The sequence below is a fragment of the Oryctolagus cuniculus genome, chromosome 11 (genome assembly GCF_051225735.1).
Source record: "Oryctolagus cuniculus isolate XC-2025 breed Fujian yellow rabbit chromosome 11, ASM5122573v1, whole genome shotgun sequence".
Taxonomy (NCBI): domain Eukaryota; kingdom Metazoa; phylum Chordata; class Mammalia; order Lagomorpha; family Leporidae; genus Oryctolagus; species Oryctolagus cuniculus.
This window is the reverse complement of record NC_142877.1, coordinates 115,849,026-115,871,771: the sequence shown is the minus strand read 5'-3', so window position 1 is coordinate 115,871,771 and position 22,746 is coordinate 115,849,026. Positions and strand designations below refer to the sequence as shown.

At 64.5% G+C, this 22,746-nt stretch overlaps 3 protein-coding genes across 4 annotated transcripts; all 3 read right to left on the bottom strand.

The window, feature by feature from the left end:
- Window positions 1-1,444: 1,444 nt before the first annotated feature.
- On the bottom strand, window positions 1,445-3,354 carry ATF4 (activating transcription factor 4). The gene is made up of 3 exons (XM_051845870.3): window positions 3,154-3,354; window positions 2,394-2,711; window positions 1,445-2,305 (listed from the first exon to the last, which is right to left on the bottom strand). Exons 2-3 carry the CDS (start codon window positions 2,608-2,610, stop codon window positions 1,497-1,499), a joined length of 1,026 nt encoding a protein of 341 aa, XP_051701830.3. The 5' UTR covers window positions 2,611-2,711; window positions 3,154-3,354; the 3' UTR covers window positions 1,445-1,496.
- Window positions 3,355-5,335: 1,981 nt separating this feature from the next.
- Window positions 5,336-10,782, bottom strand: MIEF1 (mitochondrial elongation factor 1). Of its 2 annotated transcripts, none has more exons than XM_017342086.4 (4): window positions 10,639-10,782; window positions 9,401-9,578; window positions 8,953-9,215; window positions 5,336-8,603 (listed from the first exon to the last, which is right to left on the bottom strand). In XM_017342086.4, exons 1-4 carry the CDS (start codon window positions 10,780-10,782, stop codon window positions 7,797-7,799), a joined length of 1,392 nt encoding a protein of 463 aa, XP_017197575.1. In that variant the 3' UTR covers window positions 5,336-7,796. The 2 variants fall into 2 exon arrangements, with proteins under 2 accessions (XP_017197575.1, XP_089163779.1); XM_089307653.1 differs by having other exon boundaries at window positions 8,953-9,129; window positions 10,639-10,780.
- Window positions 10,783-13,892: 3,110 nt separating this feature from the next.
- MIURF (mitochondrial elongation factor 1 upstream open reading frame) lies at window positions 13,893-18,086 on the bottom strand. The gene is made up of 2 exons (XM_070052954.2): window positions 17,802-18,086; window positions 13,893-14,164 (listed from the first exon to the last, which is right to left on the bottom strand). The coding sequence occupies exon 1, from the start codon at window positions 18,084-18,086 to the stop codon at window positions 17,874-17,876; it is 213 nt and encodes a 70-aa protein (XP_069909055.2). The 3' UTR covers window positions 13,893-14,164; window positions 17,802-17,873.
- Between the last annotated feature and the right edge of the window lie 4,660 nt (window positions 18,087-22,746).

Genomic DNA, 22,746 nt, shown 5'->3' with positions numbered 1-22,746 from the left:
GGGGCCCAGGAGCAGCTGGGTGCCCCCTCCCTGGCACGTTCCCCAGCTCCCAAATGACAGCTCACCACTGCACTGAGGGGCCCTGGCCCGGGGTGCTGGGCCACCTCTGGGGCTGCTGGCCCTGTCCCCTCCTCGTCCCTCAGGCTGAGCAGGCACGGTGTTGGGTGTGTGTGGCAAAACCAGCAGTCACAAAACCAAACGAGGCACAGAGAAAGGACTAGAAAAAAAATCCCAGCTGCTCGCTTCCAATCCTGCTAACGCACCTGGGGGAGTGGGAGACCCGCATGGGGCTCAGGCTCTGGCCCAGTGAACCAGAGAAGAACCGAGCACCCCCTCCCCAGCCAATGGGGACCTTGGACGCCCTCTCTCCTAGAGCCCCTCCCCCAAGTCCCCATTTCAGGGAAGAGTTCAGGTTTCCTGGAACCTGAGAAACTTCCCCACTGTTGGGGATCCGGGCCACACCCCCTTGTTGTGGCCGTGGCTTGACCACAAAGCACTAAGGCCCTCCAACCGGTGGAGGCCTCTGCCCTGAGGACTGGAGCCGCAGCCTCGCTGCAGAAGGGGTCGTGTCCTTACAGAGGCGCTCGGCCCTGGCGCCTGGCACCAACGGCTCCTGCAGCCTTGCTGGCTGGGAGGTGCCGTCAGGTGGGCCGGTGTCCTGATGCCAGGTCAGGCCCTGCCAACCCTGCCTCTGGCCAGCTTGTGCCGGGGAGGAGGTACACGGGAGACCCAGATGGAGCTCCTGGTTCCCACCTGCGACCCAGCTGTTAGTATTTCCCTGTGTGAAAACATCTGACCTAGAAACAGAAGGAAACTCCAAGGTCACACGGCCAAGGAGTGGAAAAGCCAGCGTGGTTCCAGAACCTCCTAACACACAGCGGACCCCTGGGCGGCTCCCTGAGATTGAGACAAGGGAGACTCACGTGGAGGATTCGGGGAATCTCAGACAATGGGTCCCAGACTGGCTGTCCCTAACTGCTGGCCCAGAACAGCGGGGTCTGGCCCCCCAGCTCAGGGCCAGTGCTGGGGCATAGCAGGTGAAGCAGCCTGCAGTGCCAGAATCCCATGTGGGTGCCAGTTCGGATCCCAGCTGCTCCAGCTCTCTGCTGTGGTGAGTGCTTGGGCCCCTGCATCTGTCAGCTCCAGGCTTCTGCTGCAGCCCAGCCCTGGCTGCCGTGGCCATTGGGTGTGTGAGCCAGCAGATGGAGGACCGTCTCCAACTCTGCCTTCGAATAAACAGCTCTCCCATGATCTGTGTGTGTGCAGGCTGGGGCCAAAGTGACCCCCCCCCCACACACACACACAGGAACACCGAACAAGGAAGTTGCAGCCTCCGGGCTCATGGAGTGCCCGCCCCAGACCAGATCCCACCATCCCGCGTGGGACTCTTGTTGCCCGCCCCACCACGCCCAGAGGGTGTGAGCCACAGGACAACTCCCAGGAGTGCTTTCACTACAAAATAATTTATTAACAGCGGAGCCTCCTGTGCGCGCGCCCTAGGCGGGGACCCTCCTCCTGCCGCGGGCCGCCCGCACCTCCTCCAGCAGGTCCTTGAGGTACTGGATCTCCTTGGCCAGGCCGTCGGCCCTCTCCCGCAGGGCCGCGTTGCGCTCCTCCAGCCCCCGGCACTCGCCCGCCAGCGCCTCCTGCTCCGCCCGCTTCTTCTGCCGGTAGCGCGTGGCGGCCGTCTTGTTCTGCTCCATCTTCTTGAGCTTCTTCTCCAGCTTCTCGCCCTTCACGCGCGCCGCCGCGGCCGCCGCAGACTCGTAGGGCTTGGGGCGGGCCGGGGCGGGGGGGCCCCTGTGCGGGGAGCCCCTGCGGGTGGGGGCGGAGGGGCTGCGCTGCGGGGAGCCCGGGCAGGACTCGGGGCTCATGCAGACGCCGCTGTCGTTGTCGGAGGGGCTGTCCTCCTCCTTGACGCCCTGCGGGACCACGGGGCCCAGGCCGGGCGACTCGGGCTTCCGGTCCCCGTCCGCGATGTCCACCTCACTGCCCAGCTCCAAGCTGAACGACTCATCCGGGGAGGCGGCCGCGACCCCCAGCGACAGGGGCAGGGGCTGCAGGAAGGTGCAGGGGGCGACCTGCGGCAGGCTCGCGGGGAGGGGGCCGAGCGGGCTCCCTGCCTGGGGCGGCTCCTTGAGCGCGTCCAGGGCCAGGGGGGCGAAGAGGTCGCACGAGTCGTCCAGCGTGGCCAGCAGCTCGTCGGGCACGGCCTCCAGGTCGTCCAAGCTCAGCAGGGCGTCGAAGTCGAACTCCTTGAGGTCCACTTTCTCCAACATCCAGTCCGTCCCGGAGAAGGCGTCCTCTGCGGGGGCGCGAGCGAGGGCGCGTGAGGCCGGCGCCCCCCCCCGACACGGGCGCCCCCTCCCACCCCCACCACCCCCGGCGCTCACCCTTGCCGTCGGCGGGGGCGCCCAGCAGCCCGTCCGCCGCCAGCCATTCCGAGGAGCCCGCCGCAGCCTTGTCGCCGGGGGGCCCGGGAGGCTTCCAGGGCGTGGCCACCTCCAGGTAGTCGTCCAGGAGCCCCAGGCCCTCCTCAGCCCCCAAAGCCGCCTGGTCGAAGGGGGACGCCAAGTCCCCCGCCAACCCCGCGCTGTGCAGGAAGCTCATGTCGGCCGTGTCGCGGGGCTGCGCTGGAACCGGGGCAGGGGCTCAGCTCGAAGGTGTCTCTGTCCGTGACAGCAACGCTGCTGCTGGGTGCCGTGAGGAGCCTGCGGGCGAGCGGCAGGGGCGCCATCAGGGCGGGGGCCGGCCGGGCGGCAGGTGCACAGCGGCCATGGCCGCCCCCGCCGGGGCCGGCGCCCGGCCCGCCCGCCCGGCCCCGCCCCGTGACTCACCCCGCGCCGCCTCCCGCCGCCATCTTGGCCGCCGCCACGTTTCGCGGGGCGGCCACCGCGACCCCCGCCGGCGCAGAGCGGGGGCCGGGGCTCCGAGGACAGCGCGCCCCCACCTCCCCGGGGACGCGGGCGCCGGGCCGCGCTCTCCCGACCCCGCCCAAGGACACGCAAGCAGGAACCACGCGTCCCCGGCGCTCGTAAAACCGCTTCCGCCTCGGCGACGCGGCCCCGACCCCCGGCCGCAGGCCGCGCCCAAGCCCAGGCCCAGAGCCCGCAGACGCCGGGCCCCGGCCCCCTCGCCCGGCCCGGTACTCACGCCATGGCTTAAGCCGCTGGGGGTTGCCGCTGCAGAGCCTGGTGCTGCTGCCGCCGCTGCAAAGGCCAACGCTGCCGCAGGCACTGCTGCCTCTAATACGCCATGGTGGCCGCGGCCCTGCGGGACGGGAGGAGGAAGGGCACGGCTCGCAAGAGATCTACATCGACGGGCGGGCGCAGCGGTAATGGCGGCGGCGCGCGGCCCGCCGGGCTTTTATAGACTTGGTCGCCTCCGAGCCGCATCACAGGACGCATCCTTCCGCCGCGGCCATGTGACCCGCGCCTCCTGCCCACTCCCCGGCGTCCCCACCACTTTCCTCCCCCGAGCTTTTATGTCCGAGGCGTAGCCATGTACAGAAAAGTAGTTTACTTTCAAGATCTCACGTCGGGAAAAAGGCGCACTACTTTACAAGGCGTCCAAGATCAAAGAGTCTCGTCCTTTCCCCCTCGGATGCCCGGATGCGCGGAGGGATCTCTCTCAGGGGCGGGGCGTGAAGAGCCTTTCATTCCAAGGAGGCTTTTTATTGTGAAGGCCGAGGCCGCCCGGCTATCGCGCGAGACGCTGGCGGGGAGCGCGCGTCGAGATGATTGGCTCAGGCCTGAGGAGTCATATATACCTTGAGCTCCTATTGGCTCAGGGCCCGAGGGGGGCGGGCCACTCGGCGAAGGGGCCCGGGTCTGCGCGGGAAAGGGCGGGAGCGGCCTGGCGTGCAGCCGTGCCTTTGGTTGTAGCCTCGGCGGCCGCAGCGGTAGAAATCAGCGCCCAGCGGCCTCCGAGCGAGCCCGCCGCGAGCGGGCCCGGGCCTCGGGGCCGGGGAGCCTGCCGCCGTCCGGGGCCGGCTCTGCGTCCTCCCGCTGACCTCCGCGAGCCGCTGGCCAGCCTGCGTGTCCGCGGCGCCCTTTCTGCTGCAGGGCGTCGCTGCGGGGACGCCTCTGGCCTCTGCAGGCTCAGCCCCGCTGCGACCCCGGGTGGTTCCCACGAGCTCCGGACAAGGCCCGGTGGCCCTGCGGGGGACAGGAGTTCCCGGGGAGCCGGGCCCCGGCCCGCAGAGCTCCACTCCCGCGTCCCTTCCGCGAGCGCTGCTGGCTGGACAGACAACCTGCCCTGGGGCCAGGGCCACCCTTCCCAGGGTGCACGGGCAGCCCCGGCGCCCCCGTCTGTTGGCGGACACTGGCCCGCGCGCGGGACGCGCTCCCGCCACGCTAACTCGGGGTCCCCACTCCCGGCTACCCCTGTGGGGTCACTCTGCTTCCTCAGGGGGCTCCTCCCGGAACTGACCGGCGGCCGAGGCCTAGGGCGCGGCACTCTGCCCGGGGGTCAGGAGGAAGGCGGTGGGGGTGGGACTCCCGCGCCGCCACCGCGACCCCGCATCCATCCCGGGAGTCCCGCCCGCTCCCTGCTGATGCGCCCGGGAGAGCCGTGCTTGCGCCCCTGCGCCCACGTGGGCGACCCGGCGGAGTTCCAGCTCTTGGCCATCTGGGGAACGAACCAGATGGAAGAACTCCTAATTTTTGCCTTTCAAGTAAAGAAGCAAGTTTTTTAAACTTATTTGAGAGGTAAGAGTCACAGGGAGGCAGAGAGAGCTCCTCCATCCGCTGGTTCACTCCCCAGTTCAATGGCCGGAGCTCCGGGCCGCCCGCGGGGTGCAGAGCGCAAGGGCATCTTCTCCTGCTTTCCCAGGCCAGCGGCAGAGCAGCTGGGACACGAAGCGGTGCCACATGGGATGCCAGTGCCACAGGCAGAGGTTTACCTACTACGCCACAGCACCAACTCTTTAACAAAAGATCCCTGTGCCATTATCCGCATCTTCCAGGAGACCTGGGCCCGCCTTCTGCGGGCGGCCGGCGGCGGGGGGGGGGGGAAGCGGGCCCAGCGCAGCGTGTCCATCATGGGAGCAGTCGCTCCCATAAGCAGTGTCTACGCGGGCCGTAGCCTCCAGGCCACATGCACGACTCAGGCTCTGCTCTTTCCACGCTCCTTGGCCTGAAACTGCAGGCAAAAGGGCAGAGCACGGGGCGCCAGGCCCCTCCCCAGGACGCCGCGGCGCCTCCCCAGGGCCCCCGGGTCCTGAGCTTGACCCTCACCAGAGCCACCCGCCCCCGAGTGCCCTGAGGGCGCGGCGCCACACTCGCTCAGACTGAGGCCAGCGGAAGCCAGGCTCCCAAACACCAGCTGCCACACGTCTTTCCTTTCATTTATTTTTAAAAAGTCACAACCAGGCAAATCGAGAAAAATACTGTTGTCTTCAACTCATTTTGTGGGAAGTGACAGGAGAGAAGGAAACTGAACTTGGAATCGATGAGGTCTTGAAGGTAGCGCTAGGTGTGCTTCTGCGGGCCGCTCACCCCTGCGCCGGGCTGGAGGGGCAGCAGGAAGGCGTGGGCGCCTCCACAAAGGCACCGTGGGGGAACGCGTCACAGCACCTCTCCCCACAGGGTGAGAAAACAAAGGCAGCCCAGCCTCCCCCGGCAGCTCAGGGCACCCGGGCCTCCCCCTCCTCCCCCCAGCAGCTCAGGGCACCCGGCCCCCGTCCCCGGCAGCTCAGGGCACCCGGCCCCCCGGCCCCGGCAGCTCAGGGCACCCGGCCCCCCGTCCCCGGCAGCTCAGGGCACCCGGCCCCCCGTCCCCGGCAGCTCAGGGCACCCGGCCCCCCGTCCCCGGCAGCTCAGGGCACCTGGCTGGCCCCTGCAGCCAAGAGCAGGGCCTGCCCGGTCCCGGCCCGACGCCCACCGGGACGGCCGAGAGCCGCCACGCTCCAGGGCCCAGGACACCCGGGAAGCTCCTGCTGACAAGATGGCAAAGGAACGGTTAGGCTTTGTGGGAGTTCAGAGGTCCTCTCAGGACACACGCGTCCCCGTGTGGTCGAGCGTCGTGGCCTCCTCACGGTCTTGGCGGGCCCTTACAGATCGTTTCTCCGTGGAGCGCTGTGCAGTGTTTACTACGTGGACTGGGCCAGGAGGCCAGCCCGGGAACCCGCGCGTTTCAGGGTGCTCGAGGCCCGGGACCCAGACCCTTCATCTCCACACACAGCAACGCGTGGCCTGGCGACATGGTCAGCCTCCCTCCCCCCTCCCTCCGTGGACACCACACTGGGCCCCTGAAGCTCAGGGACGGGTCCGCAGGCGCTGGCGTCCGGCGCCAGCCAGGGTGAGACTCAGGATCTCGGCTTCGGTGCTTCATCCGCTCAGGGCTTCACACAAACCAAACAGCAGAGCCACCTGCAGGGACCTGCCTACCCGCGGGAGAGCAGCGGGCCCTATGGCGGAGGCCACCGGGGTTTCCACCTCCTGGCCTAGGACACAGCAGCTCGGCACCTCCACCCTGCACTCAGAGAGCAGCTGAGGTGCCGGCGCCGTCCCTGGGAAGGAAGGGACAGCTGCCAGTCTCACTGACGACAGGCAGGAAGCAGAACACTGAATGGGCAGATCAGAAATGAAATCACCGTCAGCCTCTTGCCAACAAACGGGAAAACACCGTGAACGAGAGGGCGCCGGCACGGAGTGTCCGACACGTCCCCACCGTCGGAGATGGCGCGGCTGCAGCGGGAAAGCAGGACGTGCAAGTGCCCACCCCTCGCGTGCTGTCCTCCAGGGAGCACCACCTCCCCAGGGTGGGCACAGGGACAGAGGCAGCTGTCCCTCGGCCTCTGCCCCCACTCCCGGTTCCCGCAGCAGACACTGGGGAAGGCGTGCGGGCCACTCTCTAAGGCAACATGCTACACAGGCAGGCACAGCAGGAGGAAGGCTGGCCCCCAAGCCCAGCGGGGCCTGCCACTTCCGGCTGACGGTCAGCCTCCCGTCCGTCTCCCCCGGCTCTCCGCGGGGTGCCTGCAAGGCCTTGTCCTACTTGGCAATAAAGAAAAGGGACGAAAGACAGCATTCAAGGTGAGGAGCTGCCTGCTGCCCTCCGGGACCGTGCGACTCCTGCAGCCACGGACGACGCACGCACAATAGGCACGTACCCTCCACCGCCTCCTCACGCAAGGCCGCTCAGCGCCACCATCTCCCAAGTAACCGCACTCAGTGCTCCCACAGGTTAGCACGGCGCCCCAGGCGAGCCGTTCTCAGCGCCCACATGGTCAGAAGTGCCCGGGAGCCAGGGGAGGGGATGGGCTTGTCCAGGAACCAAGGTTCAACTCTTCACCGGCCTCGACCCCCAGAAACCCCAGAGACTGCACCAGCACCTGCTCTGCGGAGCGCAGCTCGGAAACAGCCACAGCCAACAACAGGCAGTGTCTGGATCAGGACTCACGTCAGCGACAAGAAACAAAAGGCATGAATGAGACAGGGCACCCACCAGGAACGGCCGCAGGGCAGGGCAGGGCAGACCACACAGGACTCCTGGACCCACATACAAAACACCGTGGTCTCAACAGCTCAGGCCAGCCTTCTACCTCTCAATTCATTCCAGAAAGATCTGCCTGCAGCAAGGGGGGAGCAAGGGAGCACAGTGTTTGGTAACAAAAATAGAAAGGGTAGGATTGAAACGAGGAGACCAGAGATGGCATTCCCATCAGCATGAAGTGGCCAGGTGGGCGGCAGCAGCCAGGAGGCACCTGGGGGCCCGGCGAGGTACCAGCTACGCAGCCAAGCGCGGGACAGCCAGGGCCTGGCCGCCCGACACCTGCCTTGGCCTTCACCGCCCTACGTCTGCAGCAGCACCTCTGGCTCAGACAAGGAGCAATAGAGAGTGTATCCCAATTCGTCTATTTCCTCAGGGGTGAGCTCCGAGAACAAGTTCACCTTGGGGTTGAGGGCACTGGGCAGGACGCCGGCCTCCAGGTAGCTGATCAGTCCCCTGAGCGCCTGCAGGAAGCGGTCGGCCAGCGCCCCTGGAGACCAGTCGGCCTCCTCCTGGGCCAGGTGGAGGATGACGTTGGTGAGCTGGCTGGCAGTGAGGTGGCCCAGCGCGGGCGTGCACTTGCATATGGCCTTGAGAATCTTCAGGCACAGGGCCCGGCAGCCCGCGTCGGCCTGGTCCAGAGCTCTCAGGCGCGCCGTCTCGGCGGGACGGAGGCTCAGCCGCCACAGGTTGTCGTGCTGGGCTAGCCGGTGTGGCCTGGCCACCAGAACAGTGTCGCCAAGGGTCACAGATGGCAGGAAGTCAATGACGAGATGCTTGTCACGCTCATACTGCACCTCCAGCGTCAGGGCCTCTGGAGGTGGAGCCGGTCGGATCACATAGTCCAAGAGGGACCCTATGGCCGGCCAGTTGATGGAGCCGGCCACCACCTTCTCAAACGTGTCGGCCACCGCCTTTGGCGAGAGGTAGCCCCCGACGACGCACCGGTCCCAGTAACTGCTGCCGCGAGGAAAGTACTCGGGGTTCTCACGGCGGACGAGGCAGAAGCCGGGGACGTTCATGATGGTGTCCTCGCCTGGGATGCACGACCACAGGTTCTGCTCCAGCACGAGGGGCACGATGAGCTGGATGTGGTCGGCGGTCACCACCTGCCGGGGACGAGCGGGGGCTCTGAGGGCTCTGCTCGGGACACGCTGCCCAACCCCCGCGGGCCCCCAGCACGGCAGGCCGGAGTTCTTCCGCGGCCCTGTCAACCCACAGAGCGAGCCGGGGACAGGACTGGGGAAGGAGAGGCCTCTCGCAGCTTCTCACAAGCCGTGGGCACGACCGCAAGTGGAAGCAGACGGCCAGCCTGCACGTCCGAGCGCTGCCCAGGGCAGACAGGACACAGGGAACTCAGCCTCTCTCCGAGCTGGGACGCGACTCCTGTCGCGGCACCACCATGAGCAGCCTCTGGCCAGTGCCCAGCCCTGCCCTCCACGGAGAGCCGCCGGTTACCTGCAGGTCATCGTAGAGGCTGCCACTCAGGTACATGTCCCGGAGCGGCATGTCAGGCAACTTGGCCCGCAGGAAGCCCCGCAGCTCGGCACATATGTCCACGGCGGCTTGCTTGGCCCGTGCCTGCTCGCCAGCAGGGATGGCTGCCCGGTTCCGGTAGTAAGAAAGGAGTTTCTCCTGCAGGGACATGCGGAGTCGTGACTTCTTCAAGTCTACCTGGCCCTTCCTGGCCAATGGCTTAGGCCGGGGTGGGCAGAATGCATCTGCCAAGGCAAGAGAGAGAGGCATGTGAGCGCTTCCCACGCTTGCCTGGTCCACGGCTGCGTCAGCCCCAGGCAGGAAAGGGCCCCACACAGAGGGCACGGGTCCGCCCGGGGGCTGGCACACGCGTGCTCAGCAGACGCTGTGCACGCAGGAGGACCACCAAGGGCACGTGCGGCCTCCTCACCTGCGTCGAAGGCCGCGGCGTCCGTGGGGAGGGTTTGCAGGGAGCGGCTCAGGCCCGTCTTCATGTCCCTGTTCAGCAGGCGCGGGGACCCCATCCAGGTTGGTTCTTCCCAGCTCCTCTTCCCTGAGTGGCTCAGGCGGGTAGGGCTGGTAGGGGCGCTGATGGCCCGGTCGTACATCTGAAGTGACAGGACACGAGACATGCACCTGTCCTTCCAACCGCCCTCATCCCAGCTTCGTCCTGGGAAGTTCAACTATTCTGTTTTTATGTTTATTTACTTTCATTTAATTTGAAAGGCAGAAGGAGAAAGAGACAAGAGAGATCATCCATCCACTGGTTCTTTCCCCAAATGCCCACAACAGTCCAGGCTTGGCTGGAACGAAGCCGGAGTCCAGTACCCTATCCAGGTCTCCCGGAAGTGTGGCAGGAGCCCAGGCACTTGTGCCATTACCCGCCGCGTCCCAGGACACCGGAGCAGGAAGCTGGAGCAGAAGTGGAGCAGCAGAACTTGAATGGGCGCTGCCAGGGGGGATGCAGTGTCAACGGCTGTGCCGACAGCGCCAGGAGCCCTCAGAAACACCCTTATGTGTGTGGCTAGCTGATGCCGTCTTAAGCAAGGTAGTCAAGGAAGGGTAGTTTGGGCGCAATTTTATATTTGCAGAGATAAACCTACTTCTATCTCCAATAATTTTTTTTTAAGATTACTTGTTTGATCTCTCTCTCTCTTTGCCTCTCCTCTCTCTGTGTAGCTCTTTCAAATAAATAAATATATCTTTAAAAAAAAAAAAAAAAAAGATTGAAAGGCAGAGTTATGGAGAGAGAAAGACAGAGAGATCGTCTATTTGCTGGTTCATTGCCCAGATGCCCACAACAGCAAGACTGGGCTAGGCCAAAGCCATAGCTAGGAGCCAGGAATTCCATCTGGGTTTCCCACGTGGGTGGCAGGGGCCCAAGTCCCAGGGCCACCGTCTGCAGCCTTCCCGGGCGCATGAGCAGGGAGCTGGACAAGCAGCAGAGGCGCGCTCTGTCAGTGGACGCAGGTGTCCCCACGCAAGCTCTGCCCACCGCGTCAGAACGCCTACCCCTCCAGGGCTTCGCTCAGGTGCAGTCCTAGAAGCGGACTGACTGAATTCTCTTGAAGTCTCGTCTAATAACGCTTGGATGCCGGTTACAAGAGATACCACAGTCCTGTCCGGGCGGCCCCCACCGCCCACCCCCGGCCCTGGCCGCACACTTACCCGCTTCACCGCCAGCGTGGCAATGCCCAGCATGGCCGCTCCACCCACCCCCAGCACCAGCCGGGCATTGGACAGCACAAAGTCGATGGCCGTGCCGATTCCGTTGTCATCCTTCTTGCCTTTGCGCTCCCCGGCGCCCGCCATCGCTCACCTGGGGTGAAGATGAGACACAGCCGTCACCATCCGGGGCCTCCCGAACCCTCCCCCAGCAAGGAAATCCCCAACAAGTTCAGGGGGCTCCCCGGACCAGCAGCCCACCCCCCTGCCTCCAGCACTGTGCTCTCGGGCAGGGGAGGCGTCCATGTCCCCGACGCGCCTGGAGGCACGCAGGAAACCGTCCACTAAGCTCTGAGAACAGCAAGCGTGGGTCACTGTCAATGCCGCTTCCCGCTGCAGCCGAACGCCCGCGACCCCGCTCGCTCGCAGAGCGCACTCTGTCCCTGCGGCGACACTAGAGAAGGCTCGGGCGGGCTCATCTGCTCCCTCGCTCACTTCCCACAGAGGGAGGTGACAGAAAGAGGACATAGCGCAATCCCCCCCGACGCTGCTTCCTCACTCCAGCGCCCGGACTCAAGCCCTCGTTCTGTCTCTGCAAACAGCAGGCAGCGCCTCTGCCTACGAATCCTCACTTGAGAGGGGCCGGGGAGCCCGGTGAGCCCCTCCTGCCCAGTGCTTGTCGCCAGGAAAACAGGAGGGAACGGCTGAGAAACAGCACAGTGGCTGTCGTGTGTGAAACCACCGCGTCTGCCCTCACCTGAAGGAGCACACGGGCACCACACCCGGAGCCCAGCCTCCCGGGCGTGTCCAGGGGCACCACACCCGGAGCCCAGCCTCCCACACGTGTCCAGGGGCACCACACCCGGAGCCCAGCCTCCCACACGTGTCCAGGGGCACCACACCCGGAGCCCAGCCTCCCACACGTGTCCAGGGGCAGCACACCCAGACCAGCCTCCCGCGCGTGTCCAGGGGCACCACACCCAGACCAGCCTCCCGCACGTGTCCACGGGCACCACACCCAGACCAGCCTCCCGCACGTGTCCACGGGCACCACACCCAGACCAGCCTCCCGCACGTGTCCAGGGGCAGCACACCCAGACCAGCCTCCCACGCGTGTCCAGGGGCAGCACACCCAGACCAGCCTCCCGCGCGTGTCCAGGGGCAGCCAGCACGCCTGCTCCCTGCTCCGCGGAGTCAGCCCGGGGGAGCCTACTTCCCGTGCTCAGAGCCCAGGCCTGCCCAGGTAAGGGCCGGCGGGGGTTCCGACCTGAATGCTGCTCTCGAAGTGCTGGTCCCTCTGCAGCCCACACCCTGGACACGGGCTGACTAAAGGGCCAAGCGGTGCACGCTCAGGCCCCGGATGGGCTGCTATCAGCCAGAAGTGACATTCCTCCTCCCTCTAGGTCACACCTCGGCACTGCCTGCGTCCTGCTCTTGCTGGGCCTGCGTCTCCCCGCCTCCTGGAAAAAGAAGTGCTTGTGACTACTCCAGAAATTCAGCTAAGGGTCACTGTCAAGTCCACCAAGTTTCTCCCTAACCAGAGTTCACAAGCTTGGAGTGCTTGCTTTCTCTACCTTCCAGTCAACTGGGAGAAATCACGTGGCCAAGTACACTCTGACGTCAAATCCACGCAGGGCCAGAGAGAAAAGTTGAGTTTTGTGCGGACGGGCAGAGCGGGCACGGCTGCTGGTCACCCTCCCTCCGCTGGCCGCCGGGACGGAGGGGCCGCACCAACTCCGCAGAGGCAGGGCTGCGCAAGCAGGAAGGGGGCTCGCTGCTCTTCCCACGCGGCAATGCCTCCGGCTCAGTTCTTCAAGCAGAACAGTGTGTCCTGCTGTGTTGTCACAGGGAGAAGCTGTGGGCGCCAGCACCCTCTAAGGGACCTCACCCGGGAAGCAGCTGGCAGGGGGCCCTCCTCCCGCCGAGCAGAAGTCACAGGGGCTTCCCCGGGCCACTGAGGGCCGCGGAGAACAGGTGGTTACGGGGCGCGGAGGAGAGCATGGGGCTCAGCGCCGCAAGCCCCAGGAGTGAGTCCTTGCCTTGAGCTCTGACAGCCTGGCTGGGTTCCCCAACCCCCAGCTGTGAAGCGGAAACAGGGACCCCCGCAGGGCCCAGTCCCAGGCCTGTGGCGAGGGAACGCGCGTGCCCCACAAACCAGGGCTGTCATTCGGTCTCTCAGACCTCCCCCACAGGACAGCGGTCAGCTCCCGGAAGCAGTCAGCAGCCCACCCTGGCTGCTCCGTGACACCTCACCTCTGAAGACGGCGCGACAGTGGCCTCCGAAGCTGGCCTTGACGGTGCTCTGACGCTGCCCTGGGCAGAGGGCAGACGAGCAGCGCGTCCCATTCCAACACAACTGCACCCCACCACGCGCCACCACAGCCCGGGGCCTGGCCGAGGGCTGCCGGGGACCCCGTCCTGGGCTGAAACCCAGCTCCATCAGCGTCGGCCCAGCAGTCACGGTCGCTGACAATGCCTGTGTCCCACGCTGCAGCGCCCGGTTCAGTGCCTGCCTCTGCCTCTGGCGAGGCGCGGGCGGTGGCTCAGAGCTGGTCCCTGCCACCCACACGGAGACCCCGTAAGTTCCTGGCTTCTGGTTTTTTTTTTTTTTTTTTAATTTTTTTGACAGGCAGAGTGGACAGTGAGAGAGAGAGAGAGAGAGAAAGAGACAGAGAGAAAGGTCTTCCTTTTGCCGTTGGTTCACCCTCCAATGGCCGCCGCGGCCGGCGCACCGCACTGATCCGATGGCAGGAGCCAGGTTCTTCTCCTGGTCCCCCATGGGGTGCAGGGCCCAAGCACCTGGGCCATCCTCCACTGCACTCCTGGGCCACAGCAGAGAGCTGGCCTGGAAGAGGGGCAACCGGGACAGAATCCGGCGCCCCAACCGGGACTAGAACCAGGTGTGCCGGCGCCGCTAGGCGGAGGATTAGCCTAGTGAGCCGCGGCGCCGGCCCTGGCTCCTGGTTTTGACCAGCCCAGACCCAGCTGTTAACTCCCCAGGTGTTTAGGGAGTGAACTAGCAGATGGAACTAGCTGGCCGGCTGCTCTGTTTCCTAAGTAACCTTTTTTAAAAACACACAACTTAATTCCACTTGCCGTGTGGGAGTTGCTACTCCGCCTTGGCACCCAGCCTGTGGCACCCGCAGCCTACGAGGAGTGGGGAACCCCCTGGGGGGGGCCTGCTCGCAGGTGCTCAGGAAGCAACACTGTTACTTAGTGTGCCCGGAAGAAAAAGTTCACAGCTCTGAACAGACTCACTGTGGCTGGACTTTATTCCTACTAGTGCTGAAAAAAGCAAATAAAAAGCGAACACTGCCCTGGTGGATGGGCTGGGGTGGAAAATCTGAGCTGCACTAGCATTCTGGAAACATTTGATTTAACCTGACTCCCTGTGCAGGTTAATAAAAAATGAGATGAGGCCAGCGCCGTGGCGCAGTAGGTTAATCCTCCACCTGTGGTGCTGGCATCCCACATGGGCACCGGTTCAAGTTCCAGCTGCTCCTCTTCCAATCCAGCTCTCTGCTACGACCTGGGAAAGCAGTAGAAGATGGCCTGAGTCCTTGTGCCCCTGCACCCACGTGGGAGACCCGGAAGAAGCTCCTGGCTCCTGGCTTCAGATGGGTGCAGCTCCGGCCATTATGGCCATTTGGGGAGTGAACCAACAGATGGGAAGACCTCTCTCTCTCTCTCTCTGCCTCTCACTGTCTGTAATTCTACCTGTCAAATAAATAAATAAAATCTTAAAAAAATAATAAAATAAAAAATAAGAAATACTCCTCATCTCACTATAGTAAGAATAAGCAATGGAGGCCCTGCTTCATGGAGTGACAGCAAACTATGAAAATTCAACTATTTTAAAGAAAGCCACAGGCACACTCAGAGCACACCTAGAGAGGAACCAGCACACCTAGAGGGGAACCAGCACACCTAGAGGGGAACGAGCACACCTAGAGAGGAACCAGCACACCTAGAGGAACCAGCACACCTAGAGAGGAACCATAGAGAGGAACCAGCACACCTAGAGGAACCAGCACACCTAGAGAGGAACCAGCACACCTGGAGGAACCAGCACACCTAGAGAGGAACCAGCACACCTAGAGGGGTACCTGCACACCTAGAGGAACCAACACACCTAGAGAGGAACCAGCACACCTAGAGGAACCAGCACACCTAGAGAGGAACCAGCACACCTAGAGAGGAACCAGCACACCTAGAGGGGAACCAGCACACCTAGAGGGGAACCAGCACACCTAGAGAGGAACCAGCACACCTAGAGAGGAACCATAGAGAGGAACCAGCACACCTAGAGAGGAACCAGCACACCTAGAGGAACCAACACACCTAGAGAGGAACCAGCACACCCAGAGAGGAACCATAGAGGGGAACCAACACACCTAGAGAGGAACCAGCACACCTAGAGGAACCAGCACACCTAGAGGAACCAGCACACCTAGAGAGGAACCAGCACACCTGGAGGAACCAGCACACCTAGAGGAACCATAGAGAGGAACCAGCACACCTAGAGAGGAACCAGCACACCCAGAGAGGAACCAGCGCAGTTCGATAGTTTGGGCTCAGAAGCAAGGCTTCTTTCTCTCTGACCTTCTCCTGCCCTCCTGGTTTAAATCCCCCACCAATAAAACTAGGGGAGTCCTCTTCCCCAGGGCGGTCAGACATTAGAAGGCTTTTCAAATGCAATCGTGCAGCCTGAAAGTATTCCTGGAACTCTGCCCACCTCTCTGTGTAACACGGGCCACAAAGAGGTTCTCTGCGCCCGCTGGAGTGTAGGCCGTGAGAGCCCCACCTGCTAAAAGGTCCTGCCCCAGCCCAGGAGGAGGAAACACCACAGGGAGGAGCCACAGCACCTGGACACACGGGTCCTGCGGGGTAACCAGCACACTCAGAGCGCACTCATTCTGCAGACCCTACCCTTGCGTCAGGGCCACGCTGCCCGAGCTTCCTGGACCCCAGCCCAAGGCCGCAGGCTCAGCCCAGGCGGCCGTCTTGCGCATTACAATGTTGATGCGAGGCGTCTGGTACGTTTTCCCCTCGTGGCCGTGTCTCGTGTCTCGGGAGCCTTTGGATGAGGACAGGAAGCACCCCCTGCCCGTCCCTACAGCGTGTGTCACGGGCTGGGCATCGGCACACGTGAGTTCCCCTATCCTATCCTCTCGGCAATCCCATGAGCTGTTACAGCCTCTCCAGTTCAGAGATGGGGCTAAGTAACTGACCCCAGGCCGCCGGATCAGTAAGTGGTGCAGCCAAGATTCGAACCCAGCACTCACGCTGCCGGAGAGAACCAATGCCCGGGGGCCCGGGGGCTCACAACAGCTCGGCTCCCATCTCCTCGCTCCTCACCACTGTTCCGGAAGCTTCGTGGTGGCCTCTGGCTCACTCACTGCCAGGCTCCCGGTGCCGTCCTGACGCCGTCAGTATCTGCTGCAGGAGCGAACCATTACCCCTCTCCCTGGCATCCGGTCTGCTTTTGAGGGATGGTGATACAGGGCACAGCCCAACTCACAGACCAGAACACTAAGGTCTCAGTGCCTCCCTTCTCCCCTCGTGGGTGACAGGGCCCCGTGGGCAGCACCCCAGCCTTGGCCCTGAACTGCCGGGGTGGGGCTGAGAACCAACAGTTATTACATAAGGCAGCCCCTCCCACTTTCCCCATCAAGAACAGCACCTTCTACCTGACTGGCAGGCCTCGTGCCCAGCCCCCCCATCGTGTTCTGCCTCGGCCAACAGTGCACACGCAGCCGCCCTCACCCCCCAACCCCCCAACCTCATCTGCTCGGCCTGGCTGCCCTGGACCACTGACCAGCTTACTCTCCACCCTACCCTGGCACGCCCAAGACACACACGGGCCACGGACTCCCCTGCTCCCAAAGCCGTGACGACCCCCTGTAGCAGCACCACAGCCGCCTTACCGGGAAACTCCACGTCCCTCTGGCCGCTCCAGCCCCCGGCCAGCTCCCGGCCTTACGCAGCATCGTTCCATCAGTCTGCAGCTTCCACGCAGGCACTCACTTACTCGGCCCCTGCCCAGCCCCGACTCCTCACGAGGGAAACCTCCACTGCCTCTCCCGAGAGCCGCTGCGAGTCCCACCCCGGGCAGAGTGCGGCCTTCACGGCCCTGCGCCCAGCCCCAGCTTACGGCACCTCACACCCAACTCCTCCGGGTGGGTGGCTCTCTCCCCAGGGCTGGCCACAGCGCCACATGTGAGGCCCGCCGGGAAGGCTCCTGATGCTACAGCGGGACCTCCTGATGACAGTGGTGTGGAGCGCAAACAGAGCTCACACGCCACGCGCCAAGCACCACCGAAGTGCGCTGTGCTGCGCTCGGTTAACTCCCGTAACAGCCGGAAGAGGTCTGTAGGCCCGAGCATTCCTAACCTGAAAACCCAAAACTCAACATCAACACAGCGTGAGCGAGAACGCGACGCCCCAAGTGCAGAATCCCGGCCCTGCCCTCCCGTGGTGCACTGTCTCCAGGCTACGCACGGCAGGTGAGGCACGGTAGGTGAGGCACGGTAGGTGTGGTACCGTAGGTGTGGTATGGAACACAGGGGACCTGTTTAAACTGGGCCCCTCATTATGCACGTGCAAAGATTCCGCATCTGAATAATCCGGAAATCCGGTCCAAAGCACCTCTGACTCGGGACACTTGTCTACGGCCACACCACGCCGAACGCAACGATGCCGTCGGATACGGGCCTCGGCCTGTACACATTCTCCACCTAAGGGGGAAACGGGGCCCCAACAGTGTGCTGATGCCCCAGCCCCAGCCCCAGCCCTCACGACGGTGCCGGGATCGCGGCAGCGCTGAGGTCTGCCCCTGTGCCCGCTTCACGGGCTGTGCCGCACGGAACGGACTCTGCACCGGGAACACGAGCAGCCCAGCAAGGCTGCATCCACTCCGGATGAACCGGCCTTCAACCAACGTCTTTTCCAACACGCATGCGTAGGCCGTTCTGTGACATGAACGCTGACAGCAGCTCTGTCCTGGTGGGATTCAAACGCAGGGTCTGATCTTCTCCGTGAGAGAACCGACCCACTGCAGTCAACGCGTCTGGAAGCCCACATGTTTCCAGGGACCCAAGCAAGCACCCTGGTCGTTAAAAGGACGGGTCCCCCCTTTCTGGCCCCGAGGCAAGGGGCCTACGCACCTGGGGCTCCTTAGCGCATGTGTCCGCGGCGGAGAGCAGGCTGCCCGGTCCTGACGGGCGGGAGGAGAGGCCCTAGAGGAGCCCCCCCAACCTGCTGTGCAGGAACACCAGGCCTTTCTCCAGCTGCCTCTCTCGGGCCTCGGGGTCCGCTAGCTTCTGATTCTTCCGGAACTCTCGGCGGATGGCGGCCAGGTAGAAGTCCCGGTCGGTGTAGCGCAGCTCCCGGCCCCGGCGCAGCAGCGCCCGGTACAGACTCAGCACGGCCTTCCGGCTCCACGGGGCCATGGGGGACTGGCAGGGACTGGGCGTCACGCTGCAAACGAACGCAAACACACGGACGCCTGGAGTCACAGCTCCGGGCACGAGGAGCTGCAGCCTTCCAGGGCGAGGGGTTCTGCACCCCGGGTCGGCCTCCCAAGGCTACACAACCTAGCCTCCCGCCAGCCCGCCGCGAGCGCCACCGCCTGCCTCTCTGCGCTCGCCCCAGGTCCCGGCCAGCGGCCGGCGCACCGCCTTCCTCCGGCACACCTTACACAGACAGCGGTGCGTGCTACCACGGTGCCCGCGCGACAGCTCCTCTACCCCATCCACAACCCGTGTCCTCACACCGGCCCCCGGGAAGGAAGCGACCTGGCCAACTCGCAGGTGCACACCTGTAATGCGGAGGGCCGCCCGCCCCATGGCGGGCGCTCCCCCGCCGGTCCCATCGGGCGCCCGGCGCACACCACGGGCTCAGACACCCTCCACGCACGAGAAACGGCACTGGGCAGGGAGCTCCCTGGCTGTGGGCCCGAAGCCGGCTGCCCGCTAGCCCTCGGGCTGGCGAACTTCCTACGTGAGCCGGAGCACGTCCCCGTCGCCGGGGGGGGGGGGGGGGTACAGAAAATCCACAGACGTGCTCGATCAGCCAGAAAGCGCCTGTCACACGCGGCCTGCGACGACAAGGTCGCTCGGCCGGAGCCGGGCCCAGCCTGGACGCGAAGTCCCCGAGACGGGGCGGGCCGGCTCGGGGCCCCGGAGGAGTCCGAGGCGGCGGGGCCGGGGCGGGGCCGCGGCGGGGCCTCCCAGGGTGAAAGTCCAGGGCGGGCCGGGCGAGACCCCCGGCAGCAGGCAGGGGCCTGGGCCCCGTCCGAGGCGAGCCACCGGCCGGGCCTGGCGGGCACGCGCGGGAAGTGCCCGGCCGCCCGGCCGCCGCCAGCCCTCAGTCTCCCCTCACTCACCCGCGGGCCGCGCGCTACCACTCCTCGGCACTCGCCTCTCGCCCGGCGCCTCTCTCCGGGTCACCCATCAATATGGCCCCTTTACTTCCGGGACACGACCTTGAGGGCGGGACTGAAAGGGAGCACGGAGGCGGGCGGAGGCGGAGAGACTTCCGGTCTCCCCTCGGCGCCCTCCCTTCCAGGGAGGCCCCGCCTTCTCGCGAGGCCCCGCCCCCAGCCAGCCTCCGTCTGTGACGTCACCGAGGGCCAGCCCTGCCTAGGGCGCCTGGGCCCCGCCTCCCGGGCTGCGGCCGCGCGGGGGTCGGGTCGTGGGCGCCGGGTTGGGGGCCCCAGCGGGCCTCTTGCTGCCGTCGGCCCCGTGTCCGGCCCTGCGCGGCCTACTGGCCGCGGGCTGCGGATGCCAACACCAACATCGCGTTCTTGCAGATGTGCGTCTCGGATGTGTTTCCCTCCGTGTTTTTTCCGCCCGCTAGGCCCCTCGGCTCGTGGACAACCCCCACGCACCCTTCCGTCCAGGTGTAGCGCCGCTGCCCGCTCCACTCGCGCTGTCCAGCGCCGTCCTCGCTTTGGACCCCGCATGTACGCGTGCACCTGCTGGCGGCGGTTCCCGCAGGCGCTGTGTGGGCGCCGTTTGGGTACCCATCTGTCTGCATTAGTAGATTCGAGGACCGGGCCGTGTCCCCGGGAAACCTGCCAGCCCCACGCGCCCCGACTCCACGGCGCCTGGCTCGCTTGGGGCTGCGGGGGTCAGGCCGCGCTGGCCCCCAGCCCCACCGCCTCGCGACCGCTGCGCCCTTTCTCAGCCCCGGGCCGCTGCGAGGGCTTCCGCGAACGGCTTCCCTTCTCAACGAATGGCGGCGGAGGCCCCTGGGAGCGGGCCTAGACTTGGGGGCGAGCCACGTGGTGGCTGGCGGCAGGGTGCAGGAGGGTGGGTCTGGCTGTGGGACAAGGCCCCGGGGCGGGGGTGGGGACATTCCTGGGAAGGGGCAGCAGGCCGACAACCGCTGGGGGCTCTACAGGACCAAAGCCAGTGCTTCCGGACCCTGAGCGGGAGCTGGGGGAAGAGGCCTCTGGGCGTCAGGGAGGCCCAGTGTGGGAGGAGCCGCTGGAGGGCTGAGCACAGGGGTCCGGGTGGCTGGGGGTGCTGAAGCCGAGGTGGGCTGAAGCTGTCGCAGCAGCTGCCTCTGCCCTGACGTCATCCAGGTCCTCGGCTCCAAGGCCTCCCTCTGTGGTCCCTAAGAGCCCCAGACCCCTGGCTGAGGGGACGCGGCCGCCTGCCGCCCCCCTCACCCACCGGCGGCTCTCTTGCCCCTGTCTTTAGACCGTGGCTTGTTCTGTCGAGGACGGGACGTTGGGGGACAACAGCTCCAGAAGTGGGTGTCCCTGCCTCCCGACCCAGCTGCAGGCTTGTGGGGCGCGAACCCGCAGGGGGGCGTCTCTGTCTGCCTCTCTCTCCCACTTTCTGTCCCTCTGCCTGTTAAACCAAAGAAGTGAAAATGTAAACAATGTTCAGCAATGACCTCCCTCCCACCACGCGCTTGGAGACAGCACCATCCTGTGTGAAGCACCTACTGCGTACCAGGCGTTGAACCAGGTCCTTAGCAAATGTATTCTGTCTAATCTCGGGGCCCTGTGCGGCAGCTGGCACAGTCCTGATCTACAGACGAGCAAGCTGAGAGCGAGCAGGACCGGGCCAGGGGGCTCCCCACGGTGCAGAGCCGGAGGTGGGGAAGCTCTCTGGCGGACCCCAAGTCCGTTTTCCTCCGAAACGTGCATTCTTTCCACTCTTTCAGGCTGCCCTACTTTGCTTTTTAAAGAAATGTTAGTGACCTAAATAAATCTAATTGGTGACATTTCCAGCTGGAAGACAAGGCCACCTCTCCTCTCCTGCTGTCTAGCACAGTATTTTTAGAAGGAGCGGTTGCAGGGTCTGCCCTCCCAGTCAGCACCCTGGCCTCCTCTTGTTCTTCGGGGTCTTTATTTGCAGGCTCACAGGGCCTCTGCCCATCCCCAGTGTAACCATGCCTGGGAGGGTGGGCGGCAAGGCAGGCGGCTGGCACCCCAGTGCACCTGCGGCAGGCAGCACCGGCCCCATCTCAGGGGATCCTGGGAGCTTTCGGGTGCTATTGCAGGGCTGAGGTTGATCCATGCTCTTCTAGTTGGTCGTGGCCAGAGGGGGAGTGCGCGACCAGAGAGAGCACTTGTTTACCCCGAACAGGGACTTGCACACAGCAGGCGTTTAATTGTTGAATTCAGAGAGCCTGGGAGAAACGGACTGTTCCACCTGGGTCAGGGTGGTCGCTCTCTGCCGTCCGAGGGGCATTTGGGGATCGCGAGAGCCCAGGGCAATGCCTTCAGCTCTGTTTGCCTTGGGTCCCTCCTCCATGAGGGGGAGATGGCGATGAGACGCTGATGAAGATGACCTGAGTGAGGGCAGGGGTGCCGGTGCACAGCACGCAGTGGCTCCTGTCTTTATACGTGCACTGCTTTCTCGTGCGGGGATGGGCACGTGCGGTTATTAGCCCACAGGCAGACTTTGGAAACCCAAGAGGCCAGTGCCAGGCCAGGACCTCAGGGAGTCTCATGCTGCGGTTCCCATCTGGCCCTGGACAGCCTCGCTGGTGGCCAAGGGTCTGCCCCCCACCTCCAGGGCTGAGGCAGGACGTGGGGGCAAAAACAAACAAAACCTTCTTGCTGAATGCCCAGGAGAACCTGCACTGCTGTTTCCAGTGTGCTAACCAGGGTTAGCCCCTGCTCAGTGTTTCCTGAGCAGCCGGCACAACCCGGGGCCAGGGGAGGCCGAGCAGAAAAGAAGTGGCAGTTCCTCCAGGTCGGGTCCACAGGGGAGACGGACAGGGCACAGACAAGGGCTCGTGTGGCAGGAACTCGAAGCGGCTGTGATCTGCCGGAAGTGTGTGTGTGTGTTGGTTGGGGAGTGGGGGGCGTGGCCAACTGCCGGGATCCAGGAGCGAGGAGCCCAGGGTGAGCACAAGGCTGGACAGGGGAGCCTCCTGGGTTTTGGCTACAGCTGCCTGGCCCGAGGGTGCCCAGGGAGGAGCTGCTGGCCGGCTGGTGTGCTTCAGGGGGCTGCACCTGCTCCGCTGGTGTGAAGTTGGTCGTGGATTTGAGCTCTGCCACCCGATAGCCAGGCAACTTCAACAAGGTTCTCAGTACCTGTGGGCTTCAGTGCCCACACCTGCACATGGGAGTTCTTTTTTTTTTTTTTTTTAAAGATGTATTTAGTTGAAAGTCAGAGTTACACAGAGAAGAAGAGTCAGAGAGAGAGAGATCTTCATTGTTCACTCCCCAATTGACTGCAACAGCCGGAGCTGGGCCAATCTGAAGCCAGGAGCCAGGAGCTTCTTCCAGGTCTCCCACGTGGGTGCAGGGGCCCAAGCACTTGGGCCATCCTCTGCTGCTTTCCCAGGCCACAGCAGAGAGCTGGATGGGGAGTGAAGCAGCTGGGTCTCGAACCGGCACCCATATGGGATGCCGGCACTGCAGGCGGTGGCTTTACCCTCTATACCACAGCGTCAGCTCCAGGAGTTCTTTTCTTTTCTTTTTGACAGGCAGAGTGGACAGTGAGAGGAAGAGAAAGGTCTTCCTTTTCCATTGGTTCACCCCCCCAATGGCTGCTGTGGCCAGTGCGCAGTGATCCGAAGCCAGGAGCCAGGTGCTTCCTCTTGGTCTCCACACAGGTGTAGGACCCAAGCACTTGGGCCATC

Coding starts and splice junctions, on each gene's coding strand:
- MIURF (XM_070052954.2), bottom strand. CDS start 18,086: ATGGCCCCGTGGAGCCGGAAGGCCGTGCTGAGTCTGTACCGGGCGCTG.
- ATF4 (XM_051845870.3), bottom strand. CDS start 2,610: ATGAGCTTCCTGCACAGCGCGGGGTTGGCGGGGGACTTGGCGTCCCCC. Junction 2,306..2,393: donor CGCCCCCGCCGACGGCAAGG/GTGAGCGCCGGG, acceptor GCGCCCCCGCAG/AGGACGCCTTCTCCGGGACG.
- MIEF1 (XM_017342086.4), bottom strand. CDS start 10,782: ATGGCGGGCGCCGGGGAGCGCAAAGGCAAGAAGGATGACAACGGAATC. Junction 9,579..10,638: donor CCACGCTGGCGGTGAAGCGG/GTAAGTGTGCGG, acceptor CTGTCACTTCAG/ATGTACGACCGGGCCATCAG. Junction 8,604..8,952: donor GCCTCTACGATGACCTGCAG/GTAACCGGCGGC, acceptor CGTCCCCGGCAG/GTGGTGACCGCCGACCACAT.